The sequence below is a fragment of the Zonotrichia leucophrys genome, chromosome 1 (assembly GCF_028769735.1).
Source record: "Zonotrichia leucophrys gambelii isolate GWCS_2022_RI chromosome 1, RI_Zleu_2.0, whole genome shotgun sequence".
In the NCBI taxonomy this organism is placed as follows: Eukaryota; Metazoa; Chordata; class Aves; order Passeriformes; family Passerellidae; genus Zonotrichia; species Zonotrichia leucophrys.
In genome coordinates, this window is record NC_088169.1 from 1,712,296 (window position 1) to 1,732,928 (window position 20,633).

General features: G+C 55.8%; 1 protein-coding gene across 10 annotated transcripts in view; it reads right to left on the reverse strand.

The window, feature by feature from the left end:
- The window catches only part of STIM1 (stromal interaction molecule 1), a 73,290-nt gene that overhangs the window by 47,395 nt on the left and 5,262 nt on the right, over positions 1–20,633 (reverse strand). For all 10 annotated transcript variants that reach the window (XM_064704667.1, XM_064704677.1, XM_064704697.1 and 7 more), the window contains exon 2: positions 774–904. In XM_064704667.1, the coding sequence (XP_064560737.1) occupies positions 774–904 (131 nt within the window). The remainder of the gene's footprint in view (positions 1–773; positions 905–20,633) is intronic.

Consider the following 20,633-nt stretch of genomic DNA (forward strand, 5'->3'; position numbering starts at 1 on the left):
CATTTAATTCCATCCCCTGCCATGGGCAGGGATACCTTCCACTATCCCAGGTTGCTCCAAGCCTCATCCAACCTGGCCTTGGACATTTTTAGGGATAGGACACCCACAGCTGCTCTGACAACAATGAAGTGGCTACAAACCCCCAGCAGGGAGGAGAAGCCCCAGCCAGCATTGGTGACAGGGCTGAGACACCCCTTGGATCATCTCAAGGTGACACGTGGCTTCCTCTGGGGTGAGGAGGAGGCACCAAGCCCAAGTGCAGTCCCGGCCACAGCAGCCTCACTGTGAGAGCAGGCCCAGGTGATACCTTGGGTTTTAGGTTTCACTGTTCTGTTTTGGTGTGCAGATTTTACCTTTCTATTAAGTGTTACTAGGATCTTTTCACAGGGTGGTGAAGACAAAACCATCCTATTCCAGCTGGAGACTCAAAGACAATCTCTTCAAACTTCAGGCCCAAAGCACAAACAACATGAAAAGATGAGGGTGGGCAAGCGAGCAAGGAGGATGAAACTTCATCATTTGAAGCTATTAGTTGGACAGTCAGCTCCTGTATGCAAATGGACTAAAACTTATAAAAATGTGACATCTCATGACCAAGCTCTTTAGCTTCCATCTTGGAGCCACCTGGGCAGAGCCAGGACTGTGGCTGCGGTCCTGCCAGGGTGGCCTCTGAAGTCCCTTCAATAAATACCCTCTTTGTTGCCCACAACTGCATGTAACCCCTGTTCCAGCTGCTCAAGGCCCCACCGGGCACAGCTTAGCCTTGCACCAACCTCGTCGCTCTCCTCCACGTCCACGTTGCCGTTGGCGTCATCGTCCATCTGCTTGTGGATGTTGCGCACGGCCTCGAAGCTCAGCTGCTCGTCCTCATCGTGGCATAGGGCCTTGTCAATGCGGCAGAACTCTGTGGGGCAACAGCAGCACGTCAGGCAGCAGAACCGGGCCCTGAGGGAGCACCGACCCCTCAGGGAGCAGAACCAACCCCTGAGGGGGCACCGACCCCTCAGGGAGCAGCACCGATCCCCTCAGGGAGCGGCACCGACCCCTCGGGGAGTTCAGGGAGTGGCACCGACCCCTCAGGCGGCAGCACCGGCCCCTCAGGCGGCAGCACCCCGACCCCTCAGGGAGCGGCACCCAGGGAGCAGCACCGACCCCTCAGGGAGCAGCACCGACCCCCTCAGGGAGCACCAATCCCCCTGAGGGAGCAGCTCCGACCTCCTGAGGGAGCAGCAATCCCCTGCTGGGTCCCTGCAGCTGGCTGGGCATGGAGCCTGGCTCCAGCAGAGCAGAGCAGGGCAGGTGCCCCTCTCACCCCAGCCCTCCACACTCCACCAGGACAGCTCTCCCAGCAGGGGCTGCCCCCTGCCCACACCCTCAGAAGGGCAGGGTGCCCCTCTCACCCCAACCCTCCACTCTCCCAGCAGGGGCTGGCTCCTGCCCACAGCCCCAGCTCCACATCTCCCTTGGAGGCTGCTGGTGTTGGCACCAAAAGCAGTCAGGGCGTTTGGGGAGGAAGAGTTGTGTGTTTATAAAACATGGCAATTAAAACCCTTCCCTCTTCCTGATTATGGAACGGGCTCTTCTGGCTGCTTTTCACATAATTTTCTACTTTCTAAGACTAACACTTGATGTTTTGCTGCGTGCCCGAGTCCATGCAAGCACCAAACAGGGCTGATCCAGCCCTTCCATGGCACTGCCAAGTGGTGACAGAGACCCAGGGATGGGCAATCCTCAGGGACCTGGGCAGGCTGGAGAGCTGGGACCATGCCAAGGCCATGGAGTTCAGCAGGGCCAAGTGCAAGTGCGGCAGGGGCTGGGAGAGCTGGGGGTGCTCACCTGGAGAGGAGATACCCGAGAGCCTCTGCCAGGGCCTAAAGGGGCTCCAGGGGAGCTGGAGAGGGACTGGGAACAAGGGAAAGGCTTCCCACGGACAAGAGGGCCTGGACAATGATGCAGCCTCCTGCAGAGGCAGGGCTGGTGCCCTGCTGCTCCCAAACCTCGGGGAGTTCACTCCATGCTAACTCAGGTCTGCCCATGTGGCCAGGGGTGCCAGCAGTGCTGTGAACTGGGAACCTTCCCCAGGGCTCTCTGCTCCCCCAGGCCACTCCTGAAGGGACACCAGAACCACATGGACCTCGGAAGAACACTGCACGCCCTGGGGCTGATTTGGGGAGATCTGGGGCTCCTCTCCTCCCCTGCCAGAGCTCTCTGGTGGTTCAGAGCTTTGGCTGGGCCTTTCTGTGCTGGCTGCTCCCGTTATCTCCGAGGCAGCGAGCTGGGACACGAGATGGTCTCTGTGTTTATGCTGCCCTTGGACACGACTCCAGAAGGAAAAATGAAGCCAGGCTAAACGATATCTCCCAAAATATGACATGGTTATCTTGTTCCGAGTCTGTGCTTGTTGTTGCAGGGGAGAACGTGGCAACGCCGTAGCAAAGTTTGGATTATAGGAAGGGAAGGTCGTGTTATTGTAAAAGTGAGTTTATTCACATTAACCCCCTCCTGCCCACGGGACTCCTGAGCCTTGGCTCACGTCTGCCCAAGGGTTAAACCAGGGAGAGACCTGAAGGGATGAAGGATTGGGGGAGTCAAGGATTGACGGGATCCTGCCCTGATGTCCTGCCACCCCAAGGACAACCCCCGGGTATTTGCAGCACAAATGCCAGGAATGAAGATTGACTGAGAGCAGCAGCAAGAGCAACAAAACAAGGCTTTCAAGAGCTGCCAGGTGCCGATAATCAACTGCACCATCAACAGCAATCAAACCAAAGCCGAGAGGAATCTGGTGCTTTCATCAAGACCAAAAGGAGCCTGAATATGGGGCACAAGTGATTTAATCAGCAGACAACCCTGAAGTGACAACAGAACGGTCCCAACATTTCAGCAGCCACTCTGGGCTCTTCATTCCCCTCCCTGTTATCTCCCTTCCTCTCCCTATTATCTCCACGGGCAGGAATACCCAAATGAAGGAACAAAGACCAGCACCAGCCACTTTGCCTGTGACTGATGAAAGATTAAGCCTGAAGATCATAGCACAGAATCGTCCTTTGTGTGGGAAGGGACCTTTAAAGCTCATCCACACCTTCCACTGCCCCAGGCTGCTCCAAGCAGGCCTGGAGTGCTGCGATCAGGCTATTCCAACACACCTTCAGCGAACAAAAGCCTCAAAATGAGTGCGAAATTGGCTTTGTTTAAGTAAATCTCTCTCTCCAGAACGTCCAGCCCTGACTTTTGGTCCAGCAGCTTCCCCAAGAGACACCTGCTGATCGTGCCTGGTCCTCAGCAGGGCAGTGACTCCTGAGGAGCAGCACCATCACCTCCACTGCCACCCCGCCCCTCTGAGTCACGGGGAACCTTCTGTCTCCATCCCGCTGGTCGGTGGCTCCAGGCTGCTCTTTATCTCCCACCATCGACTCACAGGCTGCATCTGCCCCGCCGGGCAGAACAAAGAGTCCCTTGTCCCTGCCAAGGGGTGTCCTTGATGGGCCATTCACCGGGCCACATCAACACGGGCCGGCCTCACAGCCCTCCTGCTGCTCCTTCCATCCCTCCTTGCCCCTTCCATCCCTCCTTGCCCCTTCCATCCCTCCTGCTGCTCCTTCCATCCCTCACCCCTCTGGGCTCGCTGTCCCCACCAAAGGCTCTCTGCAGCCTCTACTCAGGGGTCCTGCTGCCACTCCAAAAGTGCCCCCACCCAGATCATCAAAGGACCCCGAGGCCAAAGTGCTAAAGCAGAGCTGGAATTTCACTGAGCTTGGAAAAGCCCTTGGACACCATCGAGTCCAGGTGTTCCCCAGCACTGCCAAGGCCACCACTGACCATGTCCCCAGGTGCCACCACACCTGTGAAATCCATCCAGGGATGCGGCTGCACCTGTGCCACGGCTGGCCAGTATCTTCCATTAAGGAATTCTTCCCAATACCCACCCTGAACCTCCTCGGTGCAATTTGAAGCCACTTTCACCTACCATGGAAGGCAGTTTGGGGTGCTTTTGTAACAGATGACAAAGATGTGCCTTATGGCAGCTCTGGCTGGCACAAGTCACCCAGACTTGTTTCGTTACTCTTGTTTTGGGGGGCTCCTGCCATTAGCCACCCAAAACTCAACAGGACATGGACGTGGCCCTGGACCAGCAGCTCTGCCTGGGGAGGGGTGGAGGGGACGATCTCCAGAGCTCCCCTGCAACATCACTTCATTCCAGACCTTCCCTTTCTCATGGGAGACTCTCTCAAACAAGGATTTTGTTTGTTTAATTTCCCTTGATTTCCTTCTTTGAGGTCCCATTATCTCCAATAATGCCCCAAGCCCCTGCAGCTCCAAGCTCTGCAGCAGCAGCAGCCCTGGGGACAGCACTGAACAGCAGCTTAATTATTACAATTGTCATTTACATAACTGGCTTTTATAAACACCGGGAGGGCAGCCAAGGAAAAAAGCCCTATATTTGGGGAAAAAGAACTGTTTACATATTTCACCCGTGTAAACAAGGGCTCAGTTGAACTTCCGTGCTCAGGGTTCCTCCCCTGGAACTCTGGGTTTCAAGTAAAAAATGCCAAGGACAACTTCAGGAATTTTAACGAAGACACTAAGCTGTGAGGGATGCATCCAGAGATTTCCATTCCCTCTGGAGGGGTAAGGAATAGCAAGGGGAGCCCTGGAAACCCTGACATCTTGCAAGGCTGCAGAGCAGCAGCACACAGAGCAAGGCTCAAAGGGCACAGCAATAATCCTGGGTTTGCAGCTCTGGTTCCCAAACATCAGAGTCTGATGGAGCTACGAGAGCATCCAGACATTCCCACTGTCAGGAAAGTCCTCAGAGGGGTTTTATACTTCAAGCTGACATTGACAGCTTGTTTACTACAGAGACAACTGTCAGACCACACTCGGCCACAGGCACACGTGAAATTCACATATAAATACTTTCTGTCAAAAAAAGAAAAAAGGATTTACCAAACAGAATCGGGATTTTAGCACATGCTCGTTCTCCTGCTCCTTCTGACCTACTTTCCCTGGCAGACTCCTTCCCTGGGAGGTGCAGGGCCAGGGCACAGAGTCCTGCTCGGGGCAGGCAGCGACCCAGAGGGCAGGGCTGGATCAGGAATTCTTGGCAATGAGGAATTGTTCCCTGGCAGGGTGGGCAGGCCCTGGCACAGGGTGCCCAGAGCAGCTGGGGCTGCCCCTGCATCCCTGGCAGTGCCCGAGGCCAGGCTGGGCACTGGGGACAGTGGGAGGTGTCCCTGCCATGGCAGGGGTGGCACTGGGTGGCTGTGAGGTCCCTTCCAACCCAAACCAGTCTGGGATTCCATGGCCAACAGGGACCTCATCCATGTTCCCACCTCCCTCCCAGTGTGGAAACTCCTAGAGTAACTCTCCCAGCAGTTTTGGGATGTAGGACCTGGCAGCTGAGGGGAGTTTGCTCAGCGCAGACCAAGGAGAGCATTCAAGTATCTGCTCAACAGGGTCTGGAGCAGCTCAGCAGGGACTCACTGCACTCAGCCAGCTTTCCATGGAATCACACACTGGTTGGGGTTGGGAGGGACCTTAAAGCCCATCCAGGGCCACTCTGAGCCAGCCCCAGGTTGCTCCAACCTTCAATGACTGTGGAAGTTTCAGCAGGAGTTCAAGGAGACTTTTTTCCTCCAAGGGAGCTCCTTGCACAATGCAAAAAACCAAATCCTTGTACCCAAGTCCGATTAAACAGTCTAGAAAAAATGTAAATCCAAGCAGAGGTTGGGCTGTTTGATCTCCGAGAGACTTTCAAAGAAGTACCAACGCCCTCGGGTGTCTCTGCTGGAAGGGCCAACCCTGAATGCTCACAAACCATTTAATAACAGTGCCCAGGGAACCAGGCTGTACCCAGCTCCTGGGGCCAAAGCTGTCTGTGCTGGGAGTGCCCCTGTCTCAGGATCAGCATGACAAAGCCACACAGGGTCACACACATGCAGGAGGAAGCCCTGTGAGATGTGGAGCCCTCGTGCACCACCACAGCTGAACACAGCCACAGGAAGGAATTAAGGGAGGTTATTGTACAGTCATGAACTTACACTCAATTAAAACCTTAAAATTCCTTCCCCAAATGGGCTCCTCTCCTTGGCACACGCTCAGCATTTATTTACTACCATCAATTCTCTCACCACCGAGTGCAATCAGCCTTTTTCATCCTCTCCATGCACCAATTTACTGATTTAATGTCAGCCCATTGCTTCCAGACATCCTCCCCTTCCCCTCCCTGCTGCAGCAGCACAGCCCTTTCATCCCTGGCATCCACCCAGTCCCCCCACCAGAACTCTGTCACCCTACTTTTCACCAAGGGCTTCGCTCTTTCCACCCCATTAAAACAACACACACCCCCAAATCACACACGACCCCCAAAAAACAAAGCTGTTTTCTGTTGGAGTGGGAACACATGGCCCCATGCCATCCCAATCCCCATCCCATCCCCAGGCTGTCCTGGCAGTGCCCACCCCTCCTGCCCATGCTGTCCCAGCACACCATCCCCTCTATCTGGGAACACCCCCCGTGTCCAGCAGAGATTCTGGGAATGACTCCACCCTCTCTGTGGCTCCCAAACCTCCCCAGAGCAGATCTGGGCACCCTGGCCTGGGTGCTCTGGCCTCCCAGCGCCAGCTTCACCCATTTCCTTCCCCAGGGATCTCAGTGTGCTTTCCTCAGCCCAGCCTGGGGGACATTTCTCCTGGGCTGAACAAATAAGATAACAGAGGTGGTTCTGGTACCACCCTGTCAGGCACAGCGGCTCTGCCCACGGGCAGCTCCAAATACCACGTCAGGGCCTTCTCTGAGGAGCAGCAGAAGCCAAAATATCCCGTGGGCAGGGAAGTTCTAAGGAGCTGAAATAACTGGAGATTGGGTTACTCCATAACCATAAACCAAGTAATCTGAGCGCTGACACATTCCTGCCCCACTATGTGGAACAAAACTGAATCATTTGAACAGCAGCCACAGCCAGGGCCATCCAAAACTGACGGGAGAGGGACTTTTTACACGGGCAGACTCTAACAGGACATGGCAAAATGGTTTTAAACTAAGAGGGGAGACTTAGATTGGAGACTGGGGGAGGTTTTCCCCTGTGAGAGTGGTGAGGCCTTGGCCCAGAGGATGGCCCAGCTGTGGCTGCCCCTGGATCCCTGCAAGTGCCCAAGGATGGGGTTTGGAGCAACCTGGGGTAGTTGAAGATGTCCTGCCCATGGCAGGGGGTGGCAGCAGATGAGCTTTGTGGCTCCTTCCAGCTCAAACCACTGTAGGATTCTGTGATTCCATGTGTTGGGAATGCTCTGCAGAGCCCTGGCAGAGGAATCCACGGGACTGCACAATCTCAGGGACCCAGGATCAACATTCCCACTCTGCAAAGAGACAGGATTATCCCATGGCCCACATCAGCTCTCCAGTGATTTTCACAGAATCCCAAAACGGTTTGGGTTGGGAAGAACCTCAATAATCATCGAGTCTCACCCCTTGCCATGGGCAGGGACACCTTCCACTGCCCCAGGCTGCTCCAAGCCCCATCCAAGGTGGCCTTGGACACTTGCAGGGATCCAGGGGCAGCCAGATCTGCTGTTCAGTGTACTGACAGGCTCCCAGTGAGGGGTGGGAAGGAATCCAAGTCACCCTGAGCCCCGTGCCAGCCATGAGTCACCGCTCCAGGCAGCCCCAGCCCACGGCACCAAGCGCCGGCTGCTGCACGCTGGGATCCAAAGCCATAATCATGGAGTGAAAGAGAAATCTGAAAGTCAGGAAACCACATAATGGATGAGTGAGTCATCCGTGCCTGAAAAACTGAAGATGCCAAAGAAAGCTTAGAAGTCAAAGAAAAACCCACACCACCATTGCTGCTGTTCCATCCTGCCACCCCTGAGCCAGGAGATCCATCCCTGCAGCACTGCCTGCCCAAGGCCAGCATTCCAGGGACAGCTCTGGGCCAAGAACACCTGGAGCAGGAAGAGCTCAAGATACAAAAGCAAAAACTGCGGTAGTTCTGACAAGGTAATAGAAGTACAGAATTGCTCTCTTGCTGTCAGGATTTACTGAGAAACCATGGAATGGCAGAAAGGCTCATGCTGGGAGGGACCTCAGAGCCCAACCAGTGCCACCCCTGCCATGGCAGGGACACCTCCCACTGTCCCCAGTGCCCAGCCTGGCCTTGGGCACTGCCAGGGATGCAGGGGCAGCCCCAGCTGCTCTGGGCACCCTGTGCCAGGGCCTGCCCACCCTGCCAGGGAACAATTCCTCATTGCCCAGATCCCACCCAGCCCTGCCCTCTGGCACTGGCAGCCATTCCCTGGGTGCTGTCCCTGCAGGCCTTGTCCCCAGTCCCTCTGCAGCTCTGCTGGAGCCCCTCAGGCCCTGCCTCTCCCTGCAGCTTCTCCTCTCCAGGGGAGCCCCACCAGCTCTCCCAGCCTGGCTCCAGCTCTTGGAGCTCCTCTGTGGCCTCCTCTGGAGTTGTTCCCACAGCTCCATGTCCATCCCAAGCAGGAGGCCCGGGATGGAGAGCTCAGAGCTGACCCCAAATTCAGGCTCACAGCCCAGTTCTGCCTCACCGTCACAGCCTCACAGGATGGCTGAGGGAGCCCAGGGCCCCAGGAGCAATGTGGACCTTCAGGGGAGCTCTTCCCTGCATTTCCTGGCCTCTTCCTCCTCCTCCCCAGCAGCCCAGGCCCCAAGGACTGCCCTGCTCCCTTCCCAGACACACTGTGCATAATCAATCCAAGGGCAGCAGCGCCATTCCCACGCTGCCGTACAAGGACAGCTTCTCCCAATTCCAGCCTTATTTATCCCTCATGTGTCTCCCCAAGAACTGATGATTCCCATGTTCACAGGAGCCCTGCAGAGCAGGACACAGGGTGACAACAGCCCCTGCCTTGGCCATGGCACATGCTGCACAATCTGCTTTTCCCCCAGCCAGAAGGAACGAGCTGCTCCCAAGCCACCCACACTGCTGCAGCCAGCTCGTGCCTTTGCCAGCAAAGCCCTTCCCTTCCATTGAAGAACAGGATTCCAAAGGGCAAGGTGCTGCCTGTCCCCAGATTGCTGCAGCTCATCCCACAGGAAATCCCTAACCTCAATTATCCAACCTCAACAACAGCCTGCAGCCATCACCTTGACTTCTTTGGGAATAAAAACCCTTCCCAGTGATCCCGTTATCCTCTACTTCCCAAACTCCAGCAAAGCCACTCTCCTGCATAATTCCCTGCCCACAAGGATCAGGACAGAAGCAAAGGGGGGCCCAAGGCAGATGTGGATCCTGGCACACGGAGGAGGAAAAAGCCAAAGGCATGGGAAGAGGGCAGAGGAAAGGAGGAGGAGGAGGAAGGAAGGAGCTTGTGAATAACACAAGTCCACAAAAAAGCCAAGTTCCCAAGTTCTTATTCTTGGTGCTCAGGGATCGATCGGTTCAGTTCCAGGCACAAATGGCCACAGTGGGAATCCCAGAAGAAGAACAAGATCCTGGATGTGCCAGGCACAGCCTGTGCAGTGCCTCAGCAATGGAATGCCACCAGATCCCACATGGGACAAGCTCAGCGACATGGCAGGCAGGACAAGGGGTTAGAGGTAAGTGGGGAAGAAAGCGACATAGAGACAACTCTCTGCAGGACAGGCTGCAGCAGAGTGGCCACACTGCTCCCCAAGGGGAACCCTGACCTCCACTCACACATGGGGAGGAGGAAGACTCTTCCCACAAAACCCCACTCATCTTTTTTCCACTAAATGTCACTATAAAAAATCACCCCAAACCCCAGGTACTTCCTTTCCCCATGCCCAGTCACTGCCAGGGGACACGAGCAGCACACGGGGTGGCAGAGTGTGAAAAGCAGCAATTTAGGGGCAGCATCAGTGGCACAAATGAAAACAAATCCCTGTTCTAGCAGGGAAAGATCATTCACATCAGGAAAGCAGCAGTTTGAAAGTATTTTCCCTTCCTTGCCAGCCAGATACGAGCATTTTGGGTTACATCGGGACCATGAGAATGAGAAAATCCTTGAATATGCTGAGCTGCAGGGACCCCCCAGTGCCAGCCCTGCCCTGCCCAGAGCCCACCAAGCCCAGCCTGGGCATCCCAAAGGCTCCTGGAGCTGTGGCAGCCTCGGGGCCGTGCCCATTCCCTGGGCAGTGCCAGCACCCTCTGGGCAAGAACCTTGCCCTAAAACCCAACCTAAATCCCTGCAGGCCCAGCCCCAGCCACTCCCCCAGGTAGAAAAAATCCCCCATGGATGGGATGAGCAAACAGCACTGATCCCAAACGTGCTGCTACAAGGCAGGTGTTCCTGAAGGTTTTGAATCCAATGGGGAAATGAGAAGCCCCCCCAGCTCTGAGTGGCACCGTGCCAGCAGTGAATGAGCCCTGCCTGCCTGGAGCTGCCTCACTGAAAAGGTTGTTACTAAAAAAACAATTTAAAAAGAAAGTCTTGAAATGAGTCACTGTGGAATCAGGATTAAATTGTGAATTTTATGCTTTGCTACACTGGAAGATGGAAATGCTACTTTTGGAGGAGGCAGTGGGGAGATTCACCCCTCGGATAAAAACACCTCCTGAAGTGGCTGTTTTCTGAGGGTGATCAGGGAAAGTGGAACTTTCTAGAACAAATACAGACCAAGAGCAGCACTGGGACCCTGAGGCTCCTCATCCCAGCAGGGCCCTGGCAGTGCTGGGGCAGCAAAAGGTGACACAAAATGCGAGGTGTCACCTCTAGGTCATGAAACCTGGGGGGTGAGAGCAGGAACTGCCAAAACCAGAAGGGAATCCCCAAATCCCTGGGGCTGGCACAGCCCTGCCAGCCCATGCAGTGCCAGCTGTGCCCCATGGGCACCTTGTGCCCAGCCCAGAGCACTCAGTGCCACCTCCAGGGCACACCTGCAGGGATGGGCACTGCAAAGCTCCCTGGGCAGCCCCTGCCAAGGCCTGAGCTCCCTTTCCATGGGCAAATTGCTGCTGCTGTCCCAGCTGAGCCTGCCCTGGCCCAACATGAGGCCAATCCTTCTTGTGCTCAAGGGGGAAGGAGAGAAGGGAGTAGGGGAAGAGGGAAGGAGAGATGGAGGGAATGCTTTCCAGAGATGACAAGTGCTGATTCCATCAGCTCAGCAGCTCCTGAAACCTCACCCTTGGTCTGAAAATCCCACATGGACAGGCAGCTCCCACACCTGGCTTCCCTGAGGACCAGGAGACACACGGCCACCTGTGCTTTAGGGACAGCAGGGATTTCAGAGTGATCCCAAACCTCAGATGCTCCTTCCTTAAACCCAGACTTTCCAAAATCCTCCAGGCCCTTTGCAGTAATGAAGAGGCTTCAAAAGACAAGCTGGGAATTTGAACAACATGCTTTTCACCCTTAGCACACAGGGAAGAGGTCGGGCATGATGTAACCCCTGTTGCAGTTCAGCACTTTAGAATGAAGTTGCATAAGCAAAAACCCAAGGAAGGAAACCCCCAAACCTTCCCTGAGCCCAGCTCCAGTGCCACCTCACAGCTGCTCCTCCTCTGCCTGTGCTAAACCCAGCTCAACCCTCCCTGAGACTGTCCAGAGTCACCTGGGAACACTGAGTGCAGAATGTCCAGAAACTCCTTAAATTTGAGCAGATCTGGGGTTCCCCCAGAAGGACAGCTCACCTTTTCCCCATCATTCCCAAACCATGGTTTAGCTGTGGCTTTCCCCAGATAGCTGGAGAGGCACTGCAGGGTTTGGAATGTGCCCTTGTTCTAAGCCCTGTGCGGAGAGGAGTTGGTTTTAGGGGAAGCTGAGGCTGGAAAGGGGCATTTTCCAAAGCCCAGTCACTGGGAGTCAGACTGGGACAGCCCAGCCATGGAATCCCAGACTGGTTTGGGTTGGGAGGGACCTCAGAGCTCACCAGTGCCACCTCTACCATGGCAGGGACACCTCCCACTGTCCCAGGTGCTCCCAGCCCCAGTGTCCAGCCTGGCCTTGGGCACTGCCAGGGATGCAGGGGCAGCCCCAGCTGCTCTGGGCACCCTGTGCCAGGGCCTGCCCACCCTGCCAGGGAACAATTCCTCATTGCCAAGAATTCCTGATCCATCCCTGCGCTCCATCCCTTATACCATACCGGCACACGCACCTTTTACTGCCCCAAGTGCCCCTGAGGCCACAGGGATGTGGAGCTTTTTTCTCCCTGTCCCATAGCTCACTCCATGCCCAGATCCCACCGTGCTGCTGCTTTCCCCACAGCACACCCAGACCCCATTGTGCTGCTTTCCCCACAGCCCCACAGCTCACCCAGACCCCACCACACTGTTGGTTTCCCCACAACCCACGTCCCCCGTGGTTCCCCAGCGCTGAGGGGGAACGCGCCATGCAGGGCGCCTCAGGAGCAGCCAGGCCAGCACGGCAGGCTCTGCCCCCACAGCACCGGGGCTGAACAAACAGAGCCTTCCCACAGGCAGTGCCTCGCTAAGGAAATGCCCCCGGAGCTTCAGGGAGGGGATAAATCACTCGGAGCTTCAGGGAGGGGATAAATCACTGCGCAGGGAACGGCACAGGCACAGGCCGGTGTGAGGGCCCGTCCCAGAGCTGCCGGCCTGCAGGGACCCGAGGCACAGGCAGTGCTCGGAGCAGCACTCCAAGGGCAAACAAATAAATTCCTCAGGCGCCTTCCTCAGCGCTCCATAAATCCTGCAGGCACACAGGGGCAGAAGGTGGGAGCTCTGTGCACGGGAGCCGTGCCCAGCAGAGCTGCAGGTCTGCTCTGGGAGCAGCGCGGTTCTCCCTCCCCTCATGGCCCTGGCCCTGCCTCACAAAGCACAAACCCAGAGCTGAGGGGGCTCAGAGCCATGGAGAGGTCTCTGGGATCCTCTCCTGGATGGACAGGGCTCTGGGATCCCTCTCCTGCATGGACAGGGCTCTGGGATCCCTCTCCTGCATGCACAGGGCTCTGGGATCCCATTCCTGGATGGACAGGGCTCTGGGATCCCACTCCTGCATGGACAGGGCTCTGGGATCCCTCTCCAGCATGGACGGGGCTCTGAGATCCCTCTCCCAGATGGACAGGGCTCTGGATCCCACTCCTGCATGGATGGGGCTCTGGGATCCCTCTCTTGCATGGACAGGGCTCTAGGATCCCACTCCTGGATGGACAGGGCTCTGGGATCCCTCTCCCAGATGGACAGGGCTCTGGGATCCCTCTCCCAGATGGACAGGGCTCTGGGATCCCTCCCGGCATGGACAGGGCTCTGGGATCCTCTCCTGGATGGACAGGGCTCTGGGATCCTCTCCTGGATGGACAGGGCTCTGGGATCCTCTCCTGGATGGACAGGGCTCTGGGATCCTCTCCTGGATGGACAGGGCTCTGGGATCCCTCTCCAGCATGGACGGGGCTCTGGGATCCCTCTCTTGCACGGACAGGGCTCTGGGATCCCATTCCTGCATGGACAGGGCTCTGGGATCCCTCTCCTGCATGGACAGGGCTCTGAGATCCCTCTCCTGCATGGACAGGGCTCTGGGATCCCTCTCCTGCATGGACGGGGCTCTGGGATCCCATTCCTGCATGCACAGGGCTCTGGGATCCTCTCCTTGTTCCAATCCCGAGGCTGGGCAGCTGCACTGGAATATTCCCCGTGGGAGCAGTGCCCTAGCAGTGACAGCTCTGTCACCCAGAGCAGCCCGTTAGCAGAACACACAGAGCACAGAACAGACAGCTCAAACTGCCCCAAACTGCAGCTGGGGAGGGTTTGGGACCACCCTGGGAACACAGCACAGTGTCTGTGGCTGCCATGGGCACAGAACACTTTGTTTAGCAGAGATAATTACAGACCAGCACAGCTTCCAGCCAGCTGAGGCTGCCTCGGAGATGTGCTTCAAATCACAGAAAGTGGCCTTGACTTCTTTAAAAATATTCTTGTTCATAAACACAGTGGGAGGGACCAAGACTTTCCGCATGACATCAACCACCAAACTTGAGAAAACAGCAGCTTTCCATGTGCAAATTAAATATAAAATAACTTCATTACTGAAAAAAAACCCAACCACCAAAACAAGAAGACTTAGCAGAACATTATTATTGTCATGAACAGCTTAAAAGTTAAATTATAAAAAAAAACTACACCTCGTTGTCCAGCCTGGCCTTGGGCACTGCCAGGGATGCAGGGGCAGCCCCAGCTGCTCTGGGCACCCTGTGCCAGGGCCTGCCCACCCTGCCAGGGAACAATTCCTCATTGCCCAGATCCCACCCAGCCCTGCCCTCTGGCACTGGCAGCCATTCCCTGGGTGCTGTCCCTGCATCCTTGTCCCCAGTCCCTCTGCAGCTCTCCTGGAGCCCTTCAGGCCCTGCCAGGGGCTCTGAGCTCTCCCTGCAGCTTCTCCTCTCAGGGCTGGCCTAGAGGGGCTCCAGCTCTTGGAGCAGCTCCGGGGCTCCTCTGGGCTCTCTCCAGCAGCTCCAGGTCCCTCCTATGCAGGGACCCCCAAACTGGAGCAGCTCTGCTGTGGGGTCAGCCCAGGGAAGGGGTTTTGGGACTGGAGGAGAGCAGAGCCCATCCCAGCCAACCCCACTCCCAGATCACCTGGCTGGAAGCTTTATTTGCCCAGAGTTTTGGACACTTCACTTGGAGGGGAAAAAAGCTTTTGTAAGGAAAAATAAATGTTACTTTTTCATGTAAGTCTTGTATCTTCTCAGGCTACATCAGCTGATCTGAAAAAAGTCCCCAAAAGCCAAAAAAGGAAGCTGAGTCTCTCTCTATCAGCTCTCCTGCCCAGTAGCAGCACAGGACACAGGCCCTGGCTGTACTGGTGGTATTTCTTTCCCAAGAGCAGAAGTGTCACCTCTGCAGCACTTCCGTGCCCAGCCAGAGCACACAGGACTAAGTTTAGCCATCGTTAGGCCACAGAGAAATCCCTGCTAAGCCCTGTCCCCTCCCAGAGCCAAGGAGGCACCGGCAAACCAAACCATCTGCAGAGGGCTCTGCATTCACCCCAATCTGACTCTTCAAACTCGTTATTCAGGGCTGATTCCTTGCAGCTCTTCCAGGAGCAGAGGAGCAGCAGCCCTGGGGTCTGAGCAGCAACACTTGGGGATGTTGGGCTGCAGAAATCCTCTTGTCAGTCAGAGTGTGAAATTCTGGGTTATTCCTGCTGGGCTGGGCTGACTCAGCATCCAGCACCAGCCACAGCCATGCTGAAGGACTGTGTTTACCAAAGGGATCACTCTGGCTACCAGGGAAGCTCCCTGCCAAATCCTAACACAAACACTCAGGTGACTCAGGAGGATGAGCCCAGACTCCTCTGGATCTTCTTTAATACCTCATTAATTCAGGGAAAAAACACTCCACACCCTCCAGGCAGAAAATATTCTTTCCAGCAGCTGCATAAAGGGGAAAAGGAGCCACGAGCTTTCTTTCCCTCCTCCTCTGCTGCAAACAGGGAACTTCCCTGCAGCTTCCCTGAAAATTCTTGTCCAAACCAATTGCAAGTGGCCCAGGCTGCCAGGGCAGGGATGGAATCCCATCCCTGGAGGGATCTAACAGCGCTGATGTGGCACTTGGGGACATGGCTTAGTTGAACTCTGCAAGGGCTTTCCCAACCTCAATAATTCCAGGATAGTCCCCAGTAAACCCAGCCCTTTCTCACCTTGTGCACCAAAGCCTGCACGAGTATTTCTACCAATGCTCGCACAATGACTCTAGTGAACAATAAAGCCTTTTTGTTCCTCCTTTCCAACACAAATCCCATTGTTTCTCTGGGACAGAAGGTGCTGGATTCCCTCCCAGGGCCAGGGCAGGTGTCAGTGAAGCCTTCCTGGGAATGCTGGATGTGTCACCACGTTGCCCTTGGGGAGGGTCTCGGGTCCCTGCTCTGCCAGGTGACTGCTGCACAGCAGTGACATCTCTGCACTCCTCAGGAACAGGAATCCTGGGGCTTCCACACCCCACAGCACCACGAGCTTACACACCCAGAGCCCGTGAGGAACTCCAAGGAGCTGAAGTGACATTCCCAGCACAGGTGGTTGGCAGACACTGAAGAAGCCACCTGAGCTTGAACCACAGAGCAAGACTTGGGTCTGGTTGAACAATTCCTGTTCCCCGAGTGAACAGCAGCTGGAGTTTCTCCCAACCCCAAGGGAATCATGAGAATGAACCCACTACACATTGTCAGTGGGAGTAAGGATGAGCTGGGGTGAAATGTCCCCTTTTCCCACATCTCAGGCAACCTCCACCCCAGGTCCAGTGCTCCTGGAGGACCCAAGAGCAGCACATCCCACACTCCTGTGGGCACAGAGGGCAGGGCTGATCCCTGGCTTTCCTGCTGCTTCTCCCACATAGAGCTTGGCTTTGTCCTGGATCCTGCCATGCTCCCAGCCTCAGGAGGGCACCAGGGCCATCACACTGCTGGGACTTGGGGCTCCCTGTGCTCTGGGTGCCTGTGCAGAGCCCAGACAGCTCCTCCAAACCCCTGAGTGCTGCCAGCACAGCAAACACCTCATGGTACTGGGGAGCTGCTGGGATGAGCTGGGACAGTGGGACAGCAGGATACTGGGATAGCAGGACACCTCCTCCCAGCAGAGTCCCAGGGACAGGGAAGCATCTCAGCCATTTCACCTTGTTAGGCTGAGCACTGAAAATAGCCCCGGGATGAAAAACAAACCAGCTGGACAAGCTCTCCACGGCAGGAGGCTCTGGCCAGCAGTGGGTGAGCTCTGTCCTGTCCTGAGCTCTGTCCAGAGCCTTTGTCCTGTCCCCTGCCCAGGAAGCTCTGTCCTGTCCCATGTCCTGAGCTTGTCCCCTGTCCTGAGCTCTGTCCTGTCCCCAGCCCCTGGAGCTCCAGAGGGGTCAGTGCCACTGCAGCACGCCCCCAGGCCAGCCCTGGGGAGGGCAGTGCCCCATCCAGCACACCTCTGAAGATATCCATCTGCAGGATGGCACAGCAATGCCAGACATCCCCCTTAAGGATGTGACAAACTCCAAGGGCTGAGCCTCACCCTTTAAAGCATCAAACATTTTTTCTCCTTTCCCAAGAGGAAAAATAAAAGATGGGAGAAAAAATTACCAGCAACCCCACTTATCACACCAATTGCTGTCAGGAAAACTTCTCTAGGAATCATCCTGCAGTGTGGAAGAACAGCACTGAATGGCCCCCAAATATCCCCTTCCACCCTGTTTTTGTGTTAATGATACAGCAAGTGAAATGAACAGGAAAACCTGTTTATCTCCAAAACCCAGCGTGCAAATCTCCAGGAAACAGTGTGGTCCATGAGAAACCTCTGAGAGCAGCAGGAGGGCAGGGATAGGATGGGATAGAAATGGGATGGGATGGGATGAGGACAGCCCCCATCACTGCCCCTCCAAGAGATCCCTGTGCCAGGTGTGCTGCCATCACCATTCCAACTCAGCTCCCACACCTGCCAGTCCCACATTTCTGCAGCATGCCCTCTTTCACCCCGAGGCCCTCCAGGACACAGCTGAGTTCACTGACCCTCAGCAGGCCAGGCTGCAGGAGTGGCACGCCCTGAGGAAGCTGAGGCCCCTCTTCATCCTGCCAGCCCTGCAGAATGCCCTCACTCCTCTGGGGACAGAGCCAGCCTGGGCTCCAGGAGGCAGCTGGGAAGATAAAACCTCTGAGACCCTGGGTAACAGGACAGAGCAGAGCTGGGGCTGCTCTGGCAGAGCCTGGCACAACCCACATCCCCTGGCAGCATCAGCAGCTGGGCTGGGTTTGTGCCCCAGTCCTGGCTGGGGACAAACCAACGTGAGCCCCCAGGCAGAGCCTGCTGGATGCACACACCACACAGATAAAAGCATGGCACGGACAAGAACGTCCTTGCTGATCCTTCCCCAGGTTTGGGAAAGATCTCCTGGATTCTGCAGTTCACAGCCCAGACCCACTGTGAAACCCCAGAACACCAAACTGCTGCCACCTTCCCAAACACTCCGAGGTGCTCAGACCTTCCATCAGCCATGTCCCCATGAACATGTCATCCCTGGACTTGCATCCAGCTCCAGAAATGCCACCCAGAGGAGGAAGCTGGGAAGCTCCAGAGGGATCTGCCCTGCCTGAGATGGGATCAGGTCCCTCAGCAGCATCCCCTGAGCTCAGCCCCAGCAGGTGGGAAAAGCATCACACAGGGATTAAAAGGGAATAACCCTTCTGACCTGGAGCTCTCCTCACCTCACCTGCAGTGCTGGAGCTGCTCTGTGACAAGCACAAGGCCTTCAGGCCAGCACAAGGTGCCAAACCTGGATTTTTGCCTTCCAGCTGCCAAACTCCAGAACAAACCCATCCAGGCACCCTGAACAACAGCAGCTGCTAGGAGCAGAATACTTGCAGAATTATTGCTGTCCCCCCAGAAATTCGTTTCTATCCTCCATCCATCTCTATCCAGTTAAAAAAATAACTTTTTTTCCCTTTGGCTTACTCACCCATTAATTATGTCCTGGCACTCTTACAGATCTAAACACATGCATTGCTTAGCAGCTTTAATCCTGAATTATTCCTCCCTTTCCTGCAATCCAAAGCCTGCCTTGCCTGGGAAGGGGCAGGCTGTTCCAACCAGCAAGCTGTTCCTTTGTAACTCAGAGAGGAACATTCCTCAAGTTCTCCTGTTTATTGCGTTTTTATCCTCCCAGAGCAGCCGAATTTACGGCACCGGAGCTCCAAACCTGCAGAGAAGAATTAAACTGACCTTAAACTCCATCCTTCAGGGAAAAACAAACACTGGGCTACAAAAATAGTGCCTTTTCCTGCAAAACGTGTGTGTGTGTTACCAAACATCCCCGTTTCCAACTGCTCTGCTGCTGCTTCCACTGTGTGAGAGCTGCTGGGATCAGCAAGTCCCAAGGGCCAGAGGAGGGGAAGGGGTGGTGGCACTGAGAACAGGCAGAGCTCCTTGGTGGGATAAAGAGCACTTCCAAGGAGCTGCCTCTGTGCATCCTGCAAGTGTCTCTTGTGGCAAACCTCAGCAAGGTGGCGTTAAAAACATATATACAAAATAATATATATATGTGCCAGAGGCAGCCCCTCTCTCCCTCAGGGTGGTGAGAGACTTGCAAGGAGCACTTGGTGGTTCCCAAAGTCAAACCCCACAGATGTCCGTGCCACACAGTGAGTTAATGCATTTTCCAAAGTGGAAAAAATAGGTTACTTAAAAATAGGCCCATAATCCAAACAAACAAGCACCCCGGTACTATTTCACAGAGGGAAAGCAAGCAGGCAGGGACAGTCTGGGACACAACCAGGCGTGGCTCCCCTGTGACTTCTCATGCTCCTCTCAAGGCTTTCCATCACTGCAGGGCTGGGCACTTGGGCCAGGACAAGCTCCTGGGCACAGTCCTGCCATCACTCCTTGCCATTAATTGTATTATCAGGATTATTGCAGAGAGCTCAGAGCCCCTGGCAGGGCCTGAGGGGCTCCAGGAGAGCTGCAGAGGGACTGGGGACAAGGATGCAGGGACAGCACCCAGGGAATGGCTGCCAGTGCCAGAGGGCAGGGCTGGGTGGGATCTGGGCAATGAGGAATTGTTCCCTGGCAGGGTGGGCAGGCCCTGGCACAGCGTGAGGCAGGAGCTCCTCAAGGCTCCCATGTGCTGCACCAGTGACAGAGCAATGGCTTTAATTAAAGAGTCCTTGTCCCTGCCAGCACCAGCTCCTAAAACTGAACCGGAGCTCGGGAGGTGCCACAAAATTAATCAGGCACGGCTGCAGGGGCTGGGGAAATGAAGGTGAGGGAAAATTAAAGTGCTCCAGAGAGCCCAGCGTGGATCAGCCATGGGAGCAGAGCAGACTCAGCAGGACAGTGATGCCTCCACAGGAAACATCCCCAAATTCCAGCAGCAAAGAGTCTGGAGAGCAGGAGGGAGAAGCAGCAGGTTCCAGAGCTGCACCTGGCAACAGGGAGAAGGCAGAAAAGAGGCCAAAACCCCCACTGTTCACAGCATCCCACACTGGACTGGGCTCAGAGGCCCCTAAAGTCCACCCCTGCCATGGCAGGGACACCTCCCACTGTCCCCAGTGTCCAGCCTGGCCTTGGGCACTGCCAGGGATGCAGGGGCAGCCCCAGCTGCTCTGGGCACCCTGTGCCAGGGCCTGCCCACCCTGCCAGGGAAGGATTTCTCCCCAGTGGGACCTGACTGACACAAGGAGGGCTGATGGAATCTCCTTCTCCAGCTGGGGGCAGGGGGATCCCCAGAGCCTCACCCAAGGACAGTGGAGGTGCCAGCTCCTGTTTCCAGCACCTTCCTGCCCCTGCAGTTACCCACAGCAGGGCTGCACACAGCTGGGCCGGCCAGAGCAGGAACCAGCCTGGTCCCAAAGGCCTTCCCAGAGGCAATCCCGAGCTGCCCAGGGAGAGCCACAACTCTTCTGTGGTAGCTGGTGTCAGTCATACTCTCCTGCCTGCCAGGAGTTTATTTCTCCTCTCTGGAATCAAAGCAAAGCTAATTAATGGAGGAAACAGCCTTTTTAACACTAATCAGTTTGTGCAATTAGGGCTCTGAGGAGCAGGATGCCAGGCTGGGCACAGTCCAGCACCGAAGGGTGGCCAGGGCTGGCACTGCCCCCAGGCTTGGAAGCACCAGGGACACGAGGCACTGCCAGCACAGCCTCCAAGTGGGACAAGCAGCAGGACAGGGATAACCCCAGGGAAGTGCTGCTGTTCAGCCACCAGCTCACAGAAGGGGATATTTTACT